The 15,789-nt window shown below is 39.5% G+C and overlaps 1 protein-coding gene across 1 annotated transcript; it reads right to left on the bottom strand.

Annotated features, from left to right (window-relative positions):
• Positions 1-837: 837 nt before the first annotated feature.
• Positions 838-15,010, bottom strand: LOC128380377 (phospholipid-transporting ATPase ID-like). The gene is made up of 28 exons (XM_053340179.1): positions 14,647-15,010; positions 13,718-13,801; positions 13,446-13,504; positions 13,170-13,283; positions 12,874-12,972; positions 12,387-12,448; positions 12,186-12,258; positions 11,901-11,971; positions 11,593-11,675; positions 10,977-11,135; positions 8,844-8,932; positions 8,173-8,366; positions 7,863-8,071; positions 7,732-7,775; positions 7,467-7,632; positions 6,875-7,063; positions 6,417-6,532; positions 6,153-6,317; positions 5,866-5,977; positions 5,536-5,641; positions 5,134-5,284; positions 4,569-4,752; positions 4,219-4,442; positions 3,874-3,957; positions 3,467-3,712; positions 3,221-3,359; positions 2,665-2,795; positions 838-2,433 (listed from the first exon to the last, which is right to left on the bottom strand). The coding sequence occupies exons 2-28, from the start codon at positions 13,770-13,772 to the stop codon at positions 2,173-2,175; spliced, it is 3,585 nt and encodes a 1,194-aa protein (XP_053196154.1). The 5' UTR covers positions 13,773-13,801; positions 14,647-15,010; the 3' UTR covers positions 838-2,172.
• Positions 15,011-15,789: the final 779 nt, after the last annotated feature.

Below are 15,789 nucleotides of genomic sequence, written 5' to 3'. Positions count from 1 at the left end.
TTGTGAATATTATGTACTGCTGATTTTATTTTATTTTTTACAGTGCTGTTACTCGTCTTAAAATTTTGGCATGTAGACTTCTTCACACCTCTTTCTTTTTCTTGTATCAGGGATCAGGAAGCAGGCTAAAAGCTCTTCTGGATCCGTGCCACGCTGGGAAAGCCCTCCAAACACTGATGTCATTGCTCGGTGTTGTGGACTGAATGCAGTATGTGTGTGTGTGTGTGTGTGTATCTGCAGGTGTATTGTATGTCTGGGAAGTGTGAGTGAAAAGAGAAAGAGGGAGAGGAAGGCAGGCAGAAAGTGCACACAGCTGCATACATAATGCATGCAAATCTGAAGGAGGTTTGGGTTGAAGCTTCTGAAAATAGGTCAGGTTGTGAAATATTTATAATGAGTCCATATATTTTCCCATGAGACTCTGTACAATGATGCAGTGTGTGTATATATATACAGGTATAGGTCTGCTCAAGTTTACAGTATCACTTTAAGCATTGTCCTGACCAACTATGAGAGTAATATATGATTTTGTGAAAGTTATATAACAAGATAAAATGACTTGTTACAATCCCCCCCAAAAAACTTTGTTAAACAAAAAATGTGTATCTAGTCATAACAGGAAAATATGTTATAACATGAATATCTTATCTTTAAATGTCTTAAAGGATCATATTTAAACACAAAGGTTTTCAAGTTATAAGAATAAACTGAGAATATTTAAGTATTTACTAAAATGTGCTCACCATTCTTTCACTATATCTGTGTTTCTACCTCTGCCAACTTCTGTCTTGACAGTTAATCCATTTGTTTAGGAAGGAAATGACCACACAGTTGTAAATCAACTTCTTTGGTTTATTCACATAAGATCCCGCATTTAAAAATTTGAATGATCATGTTCATGCTTCTGTCCCATCAGATACGAGCCAACAGAACCTAATATGATAACATGACAGTCTCAATGCAAAATATAATGAGCAGTCTGCTGGTCCTCTTATGACACATTAACCATTATTCCAAGTTCACTTTACTGGCTCTGGAAAGTTGAAAACACAGACTCAAAGACAACACTGACCCCTGGCTGCACTGTGACAATACTGTGACTGAGTGGTCAGACAGATTATTAACTCAGTGCAGACAAAAATAAAAAAAATCATGTAAATAATTATGTAAACAATAAAAGCTAACAGAGTAAAAAACAAGTTGCTGTGTTAATTCACAATTAATGTGAGGGGGGAAAATAATTAAAAAGGTACAAAATGCAACTTCATGTTGCAGGCAGTGTGGTAATCCAGGTTATCCAGATCAGCAAGTGGCAACTTTTAAAATAAATTTAACAACCTTTAATCACAAAAAATATTATAAAAAAGGTATGCATGACACAAAGTTAATCTCATTGCAATTTATGGTTTTGTATATTTTAGTCCATGAAGTACAAACTGCATACAGTATTTCTGGACATTTCCCAAAGCTTACTATAATATTTTAGGCTAATTTTCCTTACATGCTGTCTTTAGTTTCTATTTATTTCACTACAGTATTAAATGATGCTTGAGATTGGTGATCGACCTGAACCTCAACCTGAACACTTTTAGACACTATTTTTGTCACATCTACATTACCAGTTGCAATCAAGGGCTGTTCTTAAAACTCTGTTAGTGCGTTCAAGGTCCCTCTGATATCTAAAATTTGAGAGTTCAGCTAAATTTGTGAGCTATGTTGCTAGAAGATCAACCTGCTCAGGCATGTTGTTAGATAATATGAATTGAATCCTTTTTCAGCACCTAACTTAGTTGCAAAATATGTAGATCGCAGTGTGCTTATATGCAACAAAAAGGCTTCTGAATGTTTGTTAAGAAGGAAGAAAATCTATCTAAAATCTTCTGGTAGGCTTTGGAAAACAGTCAACATTAATGTGAACTACAACTTATAAGAGTTGTACTTCTTGAGGTGAAAGGCCCACCAGTGTGGGCTGTATGTACTCCTAAGTTCACTCCCTCTTCACAGTTTTACCAATATTCATCATTATAAAAATCTGGCCTGGAACACATCCAGGTAGTCAACTTTACCCTATGCATCCTCTCTAAAGTATGAGCCAAGCTCAAAAATAAAAACCATGTTGGTCCCACACACTCTGCAGCAATTTAGTCCCTGCATACCTCCTGTCTGATGGCTCTAGGGCTGCTCCTCCTCTGGCTCCTCTTTAATGCTGCGGTAGTGCTGTGGCTGATTCTGAGCCAGAGGAGAGTCTGTTTCTGTGAACAGGACCTGTCTCTTCGCGGGTCGCTTCATCAAGAACCTTCCAGATGTAACCAAAGCACCATAGCCCTGGGAGTGAGAGAAGGCATAGCCTGACCGCCGGGTGCTGATACGCCTGGTAGGTGGGCGGCGAGGTGGCAGTGCTGGCAGCGCCTCCTTTCGCAACTTATACCTCACCTACAAGAAACATGGGTACATTTCAGCTCACTCAGGGCAGAATATTACTATTAATTTGGATGCTTCTTCAGGGTTTACATACTCATATCACTTATATTTTTAAACCATATTTAAACAGTAATATGTATTTAATCTATGTATTGCCATTTAAAACATTTATCATGCATATAACATTATTAATAGGGGTGGCAGGATGCACAAAAGACAGGATGGTTTAATAGTGAGTATCACCTTGTCGTTGACGGTGGGCCAAAGCTGAACGAGAATGAAGCGGAAAGCCACCACAGGCAGGATACAGAGGAGGGAAGTCAGGAATATGGTCAGCCAAACGTTGGGCTGATTCAAAGAATTTCTTGCGGTGCCTTTGGTCCCAAAAACACCAGACACGAAGGAGTCAGAATCACATTTTAAACAAGATCTATTGTTACACAGCTGTATGGTATTGTGTATGGATTGTAAGTGACTTAAAGGATGAAAGATTCAGTACACAAACTGAAAAAAAAATGAATATAATGAAATTACATGGAAACACATGGGTGTGTAGCAGGAATATTGGCAAACCAATTCTCAGCTGTTTTGTTAGCTTGTTTTGGGACCTTATTGATGTTTAAGGACCAGTGTGTAATATTTAGTGTCATCTAGTGGTAAGGTTTCAGATTGCAACCAAATGAATACTGGTGAGGAAATGAATCCTGCAGTTGCCTGAATGGATTTTCTCAGGAATAAACAGAAAATCAAGAGGCACTGACAACCTCTCTGCCACCATAAATAAGTTGAATCTACTCACCGATGAAGGGGAAAGAGGAGGTGAAGATGAAGAACATGCCATTGCTGTACATGGTAAATGTGATGGCAAAATAGGCAGCCAGGCTGCCCCACACAAAGAACTGGTTCACTGCTGTCCAGTAATGGGTGTCCAGACACAACTGAAAAATGTGATTTTGAGTAAAAAGGTGTTTTTTTTCTTTATCTGGGTGCACAAAAATAATTCAGGGTGTGTGTAAGAGTGGATGATAGGAAGTGTGCCCCTCACCTGTATGTTCATCACAACGAGCAAACAGGTCTGAGCCAGCAAAGCAAAGGACTGATAGTCTGCGATGTCTTTGCCGTCATCTCGGACCGTGTCACGCATGGCAGCCCATGGTATGAAGAAGAGGACGAGGGAGCTGTAGCAACTGTGCATCATACAGCGCACAAAGGCTTTCTTATTGAAGTATAGGTTCAGCGGGCCTGGAGAGTAGAGCTGAGGATACTGAAAACTCCAGCGGTCATTCACATCCTACACACACAGCAGGTTAGAGAAAAAGAGAAGAAAAAACCTAAATACATTATACAATACATAAAGAATAAATTACATGATGTTAAACTTGTTTAAGTTGTTATTCAATTTTTGCATAGTTGTGTATTTTAATAATGACTACTATTCCCCTTAATGCATACCTGGTCAAAGAGACTCATGCCAAGAACAGGGAGAGCTGTGTAAACCAGGTTGTACAAGGTGATGAACCACTCGTCATACACAGTCTATGAATAAAAACAACAAAGACAACATTATACATCAAAATATACCATTATTATGTATTACATGCATACACCTCTCCTGGAACACTTGGTGGAGAAGTCTGTAGTCAATGCTATGTAGAAAACAATTTACATTTTTCTTTTAAATGTCTATGTCTATAAAAGGAAATTTCACACTGCATGTAATGTAACCCATTAAACAAAACATCATTTCAATGGTAGCTTGTACTCATGAAATTTCAGCAGCAACTTTTCTTCTCTCACCTGTGCAGAGAAGCCGCAGAAGAAGGCGTACCAGAAATGCACAAAGGTGAAGGTGAAGTTCTTGTAAAAGAAATATTGCAGGAACTTGCACATGCGTAAATAGGACCAGCGACCATGCACCAGCAGGAGGCGTTGGAGGTAACGGAACTGGGCGAAGGAGAAGTCACTTGAGAGAACTGCCTGCATGCCCTCCTGACCACTGATACCTACACCGATGTGAGCAGCTGAAGGACAGACAGGAAATAAAGAAGCAGATTTAAAGTTGATGTTTCTCAAAGAATATACACAATGAATCGCAGTAACTTTTTATCTAGCTGTTTAGTATTAGAGTCCGAATTGAATGAGCTTACTCTTGATCATGCTGACATCATTGGCTCCGTCCCCAATGGCCAGAGTGACAGCTTGCTTGTACTTCTTGACCAGCTGAACCACTTGGGCCTTCTGCAGAGGGGTGACCCTGCAGCAAATCACCGTCTGACACATACATGCTGTCCTCAGCAGCTCAATCTGCAAGTCCTTATCCAGTCCAAAGGCCTGAGGAGGAAAGAGGAGAGGACAACGGACGTAAGTCCCCCAACATAACATTACTACTCAAAATAACCAAAACACCAATAAGAAGGTCTCCATTTCTTTTTTATGTTTTTATTGTAGAATGTAACCCACTCCAAAGAAAACCCATACAAAATACAAAAAGTGTGACCTGAGAGACAAAGATTATTAACAGTCAGTGTGGAAACCTTGCTGCTAAACTTCATCACTTTTTAGGCCTCACCAGGCAGCTAAATTTATCAAGGAACAGAACATTCAGCAGGACTTTTTCTGCATCGAGGACATAGGGAGACAAAAGGGTACAAACTTTATTGTTGATTCAGCAGCTACTGGAAATAGTGATGTGCCTGAAAGAAGCTCTCTCACCAGACTGTGTCCATTTATAATTAGGGCATATTCCCCGTCCACCTTCTCATCCTCCACGGTCACTGTCTTCTGAAGCCAAAACAGGCCTGCGCGGGCCTCTTTAACAACTGGCTGGTCTGCTGCTTCTGGACACATTGTCCTTCTTGCTTTCCTAAAAGCAGGAGGATATGGAGATGTGCTTGTCTCAAAATAAAGTGTTTGGGATAGAAACAAATGATTAACTATGAACTTATTAATATGTCTGAACTTGGCAACAACAGTTTTAGCAGTAAAAGTTTAATGATAAATTCAATGATAAACTTTGATCAGATTCTTCTTCTTCTTCATGGCTACTCAACAACATAATGTCTACTTCGATGACTGCGTATCTTAACTGGCTGACTGAATTTCTGACTAACTTACTGTAGCTCCTCTCTGACTCCTTCGGCTGTATTTGCTGCCACAATGAAAATCTCCTTCATCTCCTCCCTCAGCATGTTGCAGGAATAGCCAATATTCTCTGCGGTCTCTGTTTCAAAACATCAATATTTACAATCACTTTGGTGCAGTTAATCTGACAAACATGTCAAACAGCAACAGCTCTACTTCATTTGTCAAGTAAACCTGTGGAAACTGGGCCCCTGGGGTGTCTGACACATTGAGATTAACAATTATACATCAGTATATTTCTTATACTATTACTTACTTCAGCCTGAAATGTATGACGTGAATGGAAATATATGTGACACCAACCCTGTTTATCCCCAGTCAAGACCCAGATTTTGATGTCAGCTTTAGCCAGTTGCTCTATTGTCTGTGGCACACCATCCTGAAGCTTGTCCTCCACAGCTGTCGCCCCCAAAAGCTAAAAACAAACAAACAAGATGATATTTTTGTTAATCTGAGACAGAGTTTCATCATGTAATGTGTTATGGTACAGGATATAGTGCATAAATTCCTCCCCATATTAATCAAACGACCAACAACCAGCCAAAAAGTCAATCTAACAATGTGTCAAAGTACTCAACAGGTGGACTCACCATCAGGTCTTTTTCTATCTCCTCATAAAGTTCATCAAGTCTCTCCTCTCGATCATCCATGGTGGTGCTGGCCTCATGGTGGCGCCGTTTCCAATCTTCCATATAGCTGTCATCCAAATCCTTGCAGGCCAAAACCAGCGTACGGAGGCCATCACCTGCATACTCCTATTTCAGTTTGGACAGTTTAAAGCAGTTAAAAACACAAATCCTGACAAGTTTTGCTTAGGAATACACATCACAAAAAACAACAGCAGCATCACATACATTGAGGTGTCCGGTGGTAACTTCCATCAGCTTGTTACAGGATGGGTGCAGTCTTTCATATACGATGGTGTCTGCTCCTTTGCAGTATAGAGTCATCCTGCCATTGGGGCCACGCACTGGAAATCATAGTGAAAGTTACTTAGCCAGTGTTAACATAAAAACTGTTGCTAGGATTATTTTTATGTGTCTAAATGAACATCTTTAATGTGAATAAGGTGAGTTCCTGACTTTAATAGATTGCTTTTGAGCAGCCAACAGAGAAATATCAATTGTCAGAGCGTCCTTGAATGCACCAGCAGGAATTTTTTAAATGGTAAGTGTTTTATCATGTAATTATAAGTGGGATTAAAGCCATGTAGGAGACACACTGTTCCGTGTAAAGGACTAAATTTCTAAAGAAACACACACAAAGCCACAAACATAGAAAACCAAACATCTTCATTGCTACTTTCTCTCACCGATGACTGACATCCTTTTGCGCACATTGTTGAAGTCCAGAACAGCCAGGAGTTCATAGGTGACTTGTTTTCCCATCTCCATGATCACGATAGTGTCTGGAGTGCGTGAGCGGAACACGAACCCAAAGTTTCTTGCTGCAGTCACCAGGGCGCCTTCATCAGGAGACTGAGCCTGATAGTAGAGCTCACCTGCCAGGAAAAGAAGATATATCTTATAAAATATGTCAAATCATTTTGATGGCACAAGTTTTCATTTGTAGAAATATGGGCTGTGTGAGTGGGGTAGATTGCTGTCTGCTACCTTGTCTTTTTTTTTTCAAACTACAGGACTCCAAAGACGTTTTCAAATATTGCACACAGTGGCTTTAATATAATTATTCATGAGCTTAATCTTATCCTAGTGTTGCTAAAAAGAAGAAACTAAACTGAAGTAAAGAAAAGGATCATGCATTATTCAGGACTGACCTCTTAAGATTTCACACATCATTAAAAATTAATTTAATCATCAGATACAGCACATGAGAAGCATAACCCTCCTTTTTGAAAGCTCTGCACCATGCAGTAATAAAGATTTCCATTAGAGGACACTCACCCTCTTTCTTCTCCTCAGGCATGACAGTGTGGCACAGAGCCAACAAGCGAAAGAAGTCATGTGCTTCTCGGTTTCCTTCTCTCACTGTTTCCCCCAGTTTGTGGTCGTGAAAGATGAACTTTGGATCAGCCAGATGGTTCCAGGAGAAATCCACTTTTTCTGTCTTCTGCAGAGAAAATAAAAAGAAGAGAAAACAGTTGTTGGAGTAATACATACTTTTAAATTCATAAAAGTATATGATAATGTGTCAGTGCTCTCTTCTTACCTCTGTTATTTCTACCCTTTGTCCAGAAAAGTCAAACAGCTCCCCTGAGTGACAGAGAAAGACACACCAAAATCAGCCATTGAGCTTATGCTGTTGTGTCCACCCATATTTACATAAGCAGAGCTGCTCACCATATGCTTTCCCATTGATGGTGCACTTATTGAAAGTCATGATGTTCTGCGTAAGGGTGCCAGTCTTGTCGCTGAAGATATACTTGATCTGGCCCAGCTCTTCATTGAGTGTGGTGGTCCTCGCCTGGGCAGGAGTGTCATTCTTGGGGTAATACATCTTCCGGTCCCAGTCTATGTAGAAGCTGTTCCCCAGACGGATGATCTCCACACTGACATGTAAAGATGTCAAAGTTTAAGACATAAATACAGACTACTGTCACTGTCACAGTGACTTTTGTTGATATAGTAATCTTGCTGTGCTAGAACATACCTGACATAGAGAGAAATGGGGACCACTGTGTTGAGGATAATGACGTAGGACCAGAAAGAGAGGAAGGAAGAGAGAGCAGCATTTACTCCATCTTCTCGAGGGAGGAACACTGTGAACACTGAACCTTCCCTCACCTCCCAGATTCCATTGCCAATGGCCAGAACAGAGCACATGAGCGCCAGGAAACCAAAGATCTGACAATTAAAGACACACATCTTGAAGTTTCAAAAGAATATTGCACTGATTATATCAACCAACTGCATTTCCTAAATGAATTATTTTATGAAGGTAATGAGACAGAAATGTTAAATAAAGACTAATGTGCAAACTCCTGAAATCAGTATTCAACTTTACAAACCTACATTTTTGGCATGACAGCAGGGACATTTTAGCCATTTTTAATAGCAATTTCATTACTTTTTTATTTTAAGGGTTTATTAAAAAACTGACTACTGTCATGAGTTCTGATCAAAACCTAGCTTTGTGTACATTATAATATATTTCTGTCACAAGAAACATAACAAAATGTACCTACTGCTTCCAATTTTTTGAGGATTCATTCATAAATTGGTTTAAGTGATGGATTTAAAGTTACAAATTATGGTTAACATTAGAAAATATTTTTGGCTGTAGTGTACATTTGAGCTTGTGTGTATGGACGTTGAACTCACACATAACACCAAGACATTCATGAGGTGATCAATGCTCGTCCGTTTGAATATTGTCTTTCCGCTGTTCTGCATCAGCTTGGTGTCAGGCCCTGGAAAGGTTCAATATCTTGTTCAGATACATAATCATGCAGATAAGAGGCAAATACATATAGTGATCAGTCACAACATTAAAACCAACTGCCTACTATTGTGTAGGTCCCCCTTGTACTGCCAAAATAACTCTGAAACATCAAAGCATGGACTCCACATGTCCACAGGACCTCTGAGGGTGTTATTTGGTATCCGGGACCAAAATTTGAGCTGCAGATCTTTTAAGTCCTCTAAGTTGCGAGGTGGGGTCTCCATAGATTGGATTGTTTTTCCAGCACATCCCACAAATAAGATCTGGGGAATTTGGAGACCAAGGCAATACCAGGAACTCTTTATCAGATTACTCAAACCATTCCTCAACAATCTTTGCAATGTGGCAGGGTGCATTATCCTGCTGAAAGAGGCCACTGCCATCATAGAATACTGTTACCATGAAGGGGTGTACTCGATTCACAACAATGTTTAGGTAGGTATTACGTGTCAAAGTAACATCCACATGAATGCCAGGACCCAAGGTTTCCAGCAGAACATTCCCCAGGTAAACAAACATTCACACGGCCATCCACATGAAACCATTGTAGATGCTTTCGGTGGTTTAGAGAGGGTTCAGCATGCAGCAATTTGTACAATAATTGCTCTTTTGTGGGATCAGGTGGGCTAGCCTTCACTCCACATATTCATCAATGAGCATTGTGCCCATGATCCTGACGCTAGCTTACCGGTTGTTTTTTCTTGTACTGCTTTTGGTCTGTACTGAACACTGCAAGATGTTCTGATCCAGTTATCTTACCATATCAGTTTGGCCCTTGTCAAAGTTGCTCAGATGCTTACATTTTTGTTGCTTCTAACACATCAACTTCAGTGTTATTCAGCAACTGTAGAGGTTCATTTGAAGTAGACATTTTTCTCACTTGTACTACATTCCATGACATCTTAACAAACAGGATTATCATTGTTTCCTTCACTCTGTCACAATAGCAGAGCAGGTGGATCCAAATACAGAAAGCAAAGCAGGACTAACGAAAAAAAGGTCTTTATTGAGGATGATTAGGCAAAAAAAAACAATAAGAGCTGAATCACAGGTACAATGAAGAACTAAGCAGGCAGAAAAGACAAGGACAAACCGGACAAGAAGACTTGACAAAGAACAGAACAGAACAACTGAACTTAAATACACAGGGGATGGTTGCAAATGGGACACAGGTGAAACACAATCAACCAAGGAGGGGGAAAATGCAGGAAGTGAAGATAACAGAAACACAACAAGAAAATATTTCAAAAATAAAACAGGAATTAGACTATGAGTCTACACTCAAACAAAGAAAGTCCTGTTGGGATCTGACACATTTGGTTGAATATGCTGCTATATGTTTGTTTGTTTCAAGATATATTCATTGTGTGTTCTTTTTTAGCTCAGGCAGTACATATGTTTTACTTTCACTGAGCCCTGAAGAGACCACATTTTGTTCAGGTGAGATGTACACTTGAACTTATCCAAGACTTAACGGACCAATCATTTCTTATCAGGCAAGAGTCCAAAGTTTGCTTATAAAATGATTCAGATCAGCAGTTTGCTAGAGTTAGCAACTTGTGGCTAGCAGAGTTAATGATTCCTCACTTACCATGATTTTCCATTATCCTAATAAAGTTCATGTAGTACTAGTCACGGCTATATATTATTTACTGATATTACTTTGTTTTTTCTAGTTCTCAGACAGATCTGTTTTATGAATCTTGAGTATCTTTTGTGAAGCCCTGCAGACTAGAGGTGTACTTCTCAAATTTAAAGTCCCTATCCACTCAAAAATATTATTTTTTATTTTTTCCTTCAGTTGAATGTTTGAGCTTCACTGTGCAGATTAAAACTAGGAACCTGTTTTTACATTCATCTGCTGAAAGTGGAAAGTTCACTTTCATAGGTGTACGCCTATGAGGATGATCTGTAGTGGAAACTTGAAGTCTCCAGTACAGTTAAATAGGAGCCACCAGCAGTAAAACTTCTGATATGAAATATATTTGCATATTATGCTAGTGAGCATTTACCTCCAAACACAACCAAACCGAAGCACCACTCCGTGTTCCTCAGAGTACATCCTCGCAGCAGTACCTTGTCGTTGTCTAAAGCATACATCTGTCCATTCAGAGTCAGCGTCCCTTTGTATTTGTCCAAGCGGTTGTTGGGAGGCTCACATAGCACTTCACCTGAGAGACACAGAGGTCAGGTGTTAGCAACACATCCAAGGAAACAGTTCATAGGTTTAGAGAGACAAAAAAGCTGTTAATTACTATGTTCTTGTGTCATAGTCAAGGTAGTAGTGATGAATATACAGGACTGCGAGGACATGTTTTATTTTTATTTTTACTATCACATTTTATGATCATGTTTGTTAATGAAAAAGCCACATAGTACATAGAGCCATGTATTTTGAGGAAAACTTGTCTTTTGGCTTCATCTGTAAAGGTTTTATATTCACTTTGATTCTTACCTCCAGTGCAGCGCTGTTTTGTTTTTTCATGAACTATGTGCATACAACAGAAATCCCAATAACTTGACAGAAAACTAAGGAAATTTCTCCCTCCAAGATTGGTACTTGGTGAAGAATCCAGATGGCATAAAAATCTTGTTGTCTGTTTAATGTTGTTTCATTCAGCTTCTCACCATTGAAGCCAGCCAGTGCATCGATGTGGTCTCCCAGCTCTCCAGTTACAGTCAGGGCCTGTTTCACCTTCAGATTGGTTTCACTGGGGGAGACCAAGAGGACATGAGAAGGATGTGACTGAAGGGAAATTCAATAAAGTGTTAGACTTCAGCTGTCAGCTATGCCTATATAACACACACACACACACACACACACACACACACACACACACACACACACACACACACACACACACACACACACACACATACACACACACACACACACACACACACACACACACACAATTCAAACTAAATATACACACCCATCTAGTTCAGCAGTTTCTACGTAGACCAGATTGAGAGGCTCACTGCTGGACAGCAACAGAAGGTCTGCCTAAGAAAAAAAATAGAGTAAATAAACTGTACTGAAAGTATAGAAGTTCATAAGATACACTTTATTATCACATGTGGGGACTTTGTATTGGACTCAGTGTAGCTGTTATCACAAAGAGGCATCAAAAGTGTGCAGTTAAGATAATGCTACAAAATATAAATTACTTTTTAAAATCTGTTATTGTGGCATTGCATTTGATTATCTCTGTACTTACTGTGACAAACTGATTATTCTCCAGTTTGATTATGTCTCCAACCTGAACATTCATCCATTTTTCATTTTTCAGTCTAAGAGAAAAACAACATAAAACCAACCATAAAATCACAAATCATAACATTTTACTTTGTATGTGTGGTCTTTCTTTTAATATACACCATTTACAGATATACAATATGAAATATGTATCTTGACTCACTCTCCATCGATGAGGACGTCCACTCTCCGGTTATTCACTTGATTGTCACTTTTGTGTCTGTTCTACTCATTTAATACAAGATGAGGAGAAAAACAGTGTTTGTTTAGTTATATTATGATTAAGTTACTTATTTTCTGTCTTAACACTGAGTGGGATTCTTTACTTCATATATCAACTTCTCCGATAAATCTCTACATGTTTGAGCACGAATCTGATCTGAAATAAGTGACAAGACAATGGAAGCAACCTAGCAACCTAACAACCTTAGCAACAAAGGCTATGGAAAAAGGAACTTTAAGAGGAGGCTTAAGCCTGGGCTTTTGATTTTCAGGGAGCATTTAGCATTACAGATGTTCACCTGAAGTTTTGGAACTGTTTAACATAGACATCATAACTGTATGAAAATAACAGAAAATCATATAAAGCATAATACGTCCCCTTTAATAAAAGCCCCCCCCCAGTGTTCTTATACTAATAGACAGCTTACTATGTCATCAGTGGCATCCTTCACTGCTGTTATAGCCAGCACCAGAATCAGAGGGACAGCCGTGGTGAACCAGGAGAGAGAGGAGATTTGTGGGATTAGCTGTTAACACAACACACACACACACACACACACACACACACACACACACACACACACACACACACACACACACACACACACACACACACACACACACACACACACACACACACACAAATTTAATTCCAACTCAGCAGACATTCCACTTCAAATCGACAAAAACTCTGCAACTGCATATGTGTAAAAACAACGTGTACCTGAAGGCAAAAGAGGAAGAGGAAGTAGCCGTTGGCAAGCCTCTGGAACTGCTCGAAGAGGTTAAGCGGCAGGAAGGTGAAAATATTGTATTTGGAGGTCTTGATGGCATTATCCTGAAGTAGGAATGAAGTAACAGATGATGGTTACAGTGCTGCTGTGTACTCTAATACGATGCAACATGGCTTATATTGATAAAGACAAAAGGCCATAAAAGTACTTAGCACACCACAGAGGCTATACTGAATTATAAAGAAAGTTTCTGTTTCTATACTTACAGCATAATGATAAGACAGGTTGAAAGGTCTGTCATTAGCTCGCAAGTGTCTCTCCTCCTCTGTAGGTAAAGAAATAAACAGAATCAGAAGAAGAGAGAGTTGAAGGTATGTCAGAGTACATCATACTACATACAAAGATATTAGTGCTACTAATCCACTGACATTTTTTAAACTTTGTATATGACATACTGTATATTTAATGTAAGGACAAGAAAAACATACAAAGACAATTAAACGTTCAACATAAAGTTTGCAAGCTTAAAAGATCTCACCTTGCTTTTGCTCCTTCCCAAACAATTGGCCAAAGTATGACGCTACGGATCCCATCTTTAGCTCAGTTTCATCATGTTTCAAACCTACAGCAGAGAAAAGGGGTTTAAGTGCTTATCACAGAGTAACATACAGTCATTCTTTTGTAATCAGACTATACAGAAATAACAACTGAAAGGGGAAACTGTGGCAAAAGTCAGGGGGGAACCAAATTGTTTATGAAGGGTGAAGTGTGGCTTGGTGCAAAAATCTATATCCTATAAAAGCAAAGGCAATTAGTGTGTTTTAAAGAGCACAACATGCTTTCAGTAACACATGCCATTCTTTGCCTCTATAACCCTTCAAAAAAGAAAATGAATGGCTTTTCTGTGCATTTCTATAAACATTTGAATGTAATATGATATTTAAATGTGGAAACATGTTAGAAATGCATTGGATGCAAAGGACTCAAAACACTATCTGTGCTGCATAGCAGTTAAGCCATTTCTCCACTCCCTGCTCAACCCTTTGTACCAGATATATGACAGATAATCTATAACGGCAAAGATCAAGATCATGATCATGATATGAACATGAAGGTTTGACTTGTGTACTTGTACATTCACATTTACTCATCCACAGTGTTTAGCACACTGTGACACACAAAATTAGAACGGAATCAGGAAAGACTTCAAATATGTTTGTGTTTTTCCTGTGTCTTAATGGAGAAAGGTTTCAAAGTTCAAACTCCAAACCAAAAGGAAACCATGAGGTTTGGTTTGGAATGTTACACACACATCTATGATATGAGTTGATTGTGGATCTGAAATGATTTTCAGGTTCAGATATTATTTCAAATGGTTCAAAATATTTGCTCTTCATGATCTTTGTCCACAAAAGTACCAGATGTGCAGATGTGCTGTCTCATAACAAATGAAAATTAGCCACATACCTCAAACAAAAATGTAATTTCTTGTGTCCTTTAAGTCCTCCACACACATAGGCGCAAGGCCAAAAAAATCCCCCCAAAAAAACACAAAAGAGAGGGAGAAAAAAAGAAACTACAAGTTCCAATTCACCCCCGGCTTCCGTCTCAGATAAAGTAAATCCAGGAGCTTGTCTGTGTGTAGGCCAAGAAGCACCAACCAAGTCCTAGACAGAGGATGGGGTTCGGCTGGGGGCCCCCAGCTGGATGAAAGACACACAGGATAGAAGACAGATGAAGTGGTGTGGTGGTGAGAGAGGCACCTACAGTACAGGTTTCAGGTTCATGCAGGAAGAGCCGGGATCCCCTGCACCTAACAGCTCAAGGCTTGAGCAAACAATGTAGCGATCTTTGGACCTGGATGGTGAGACGAGGCAGGAGTGGAGGGGCAGTAAAACAACAGTACAGGTGAATGACTTTAGCCAATCAGGGCCAAAATAAAGTACTATAACCTGGGCGGAGAGGTATGTAACACACCCAGTGATGGGTGCGCATGCTCAGATTGACAACTTATCTTCCTCTTATTTTCAAAATGAGTTCCTTTAGTCCCACTTCGCCTCCTTCACAGGTGCATGGAAAGCAAAGCACCTGCTGCATTCTTGAAGGATAAACATTTTTTATGATTTCTAAAAGTGACCTATGACAGCTGTGAATATTGTGATCACATGACTCATATGCACATCCAGGTGCTTCCAGAAATGGAATTTAATACATGGGCCTGAACACAAAGGAACGTTGTGTCGTCCAGGGGACCAACATGAACCACTTGCTAAATTAGTTAGTGTGTGCAGGTGTGTGTGCTCTGTGCCTGCAGATACACAGACGCACAGATGTGCACGTGCAAAGACATACTCACATAATGTTTAATACAGACCTGATGGTTGTCTTTGGGTGGATGGAACTCTGACCTCGACAGGAAGGAGGGCCATGTTGATACACTTTCCTGATTATCAAGTGAAGACAAAAATAAAATTCAAGACCACCGTTGAGATGTAAACAAAAGAATGTCTTGCATTTCATAGCTGCACAGTGGTAGTATGAAATTCATCTGGCAGTTACACAAAACATAGCAAAGTGATAAATCATAAATGACACTTCTCAATTAATTTT

This window comes from Scomber japonicus, chromosome 19 (genome assembly GCF_027409825.1).
Source record: "Scomber japonicus isolate fScoJap1 chromosome 19, fScoJap1.pri, whole genome shotgun sequence".
In the NCBI taxonomy this organism is placed as follows: Eukaryota; Metazoa; Chordata; class Actinopteri; order Scombriformes; family Scombridae; genus Scomber; species Scomber japonicus.
Note: the sequence above shows the minus strand (reverse complement) of the source record. Positions and strands in the feature narration are given on the sequence as shown.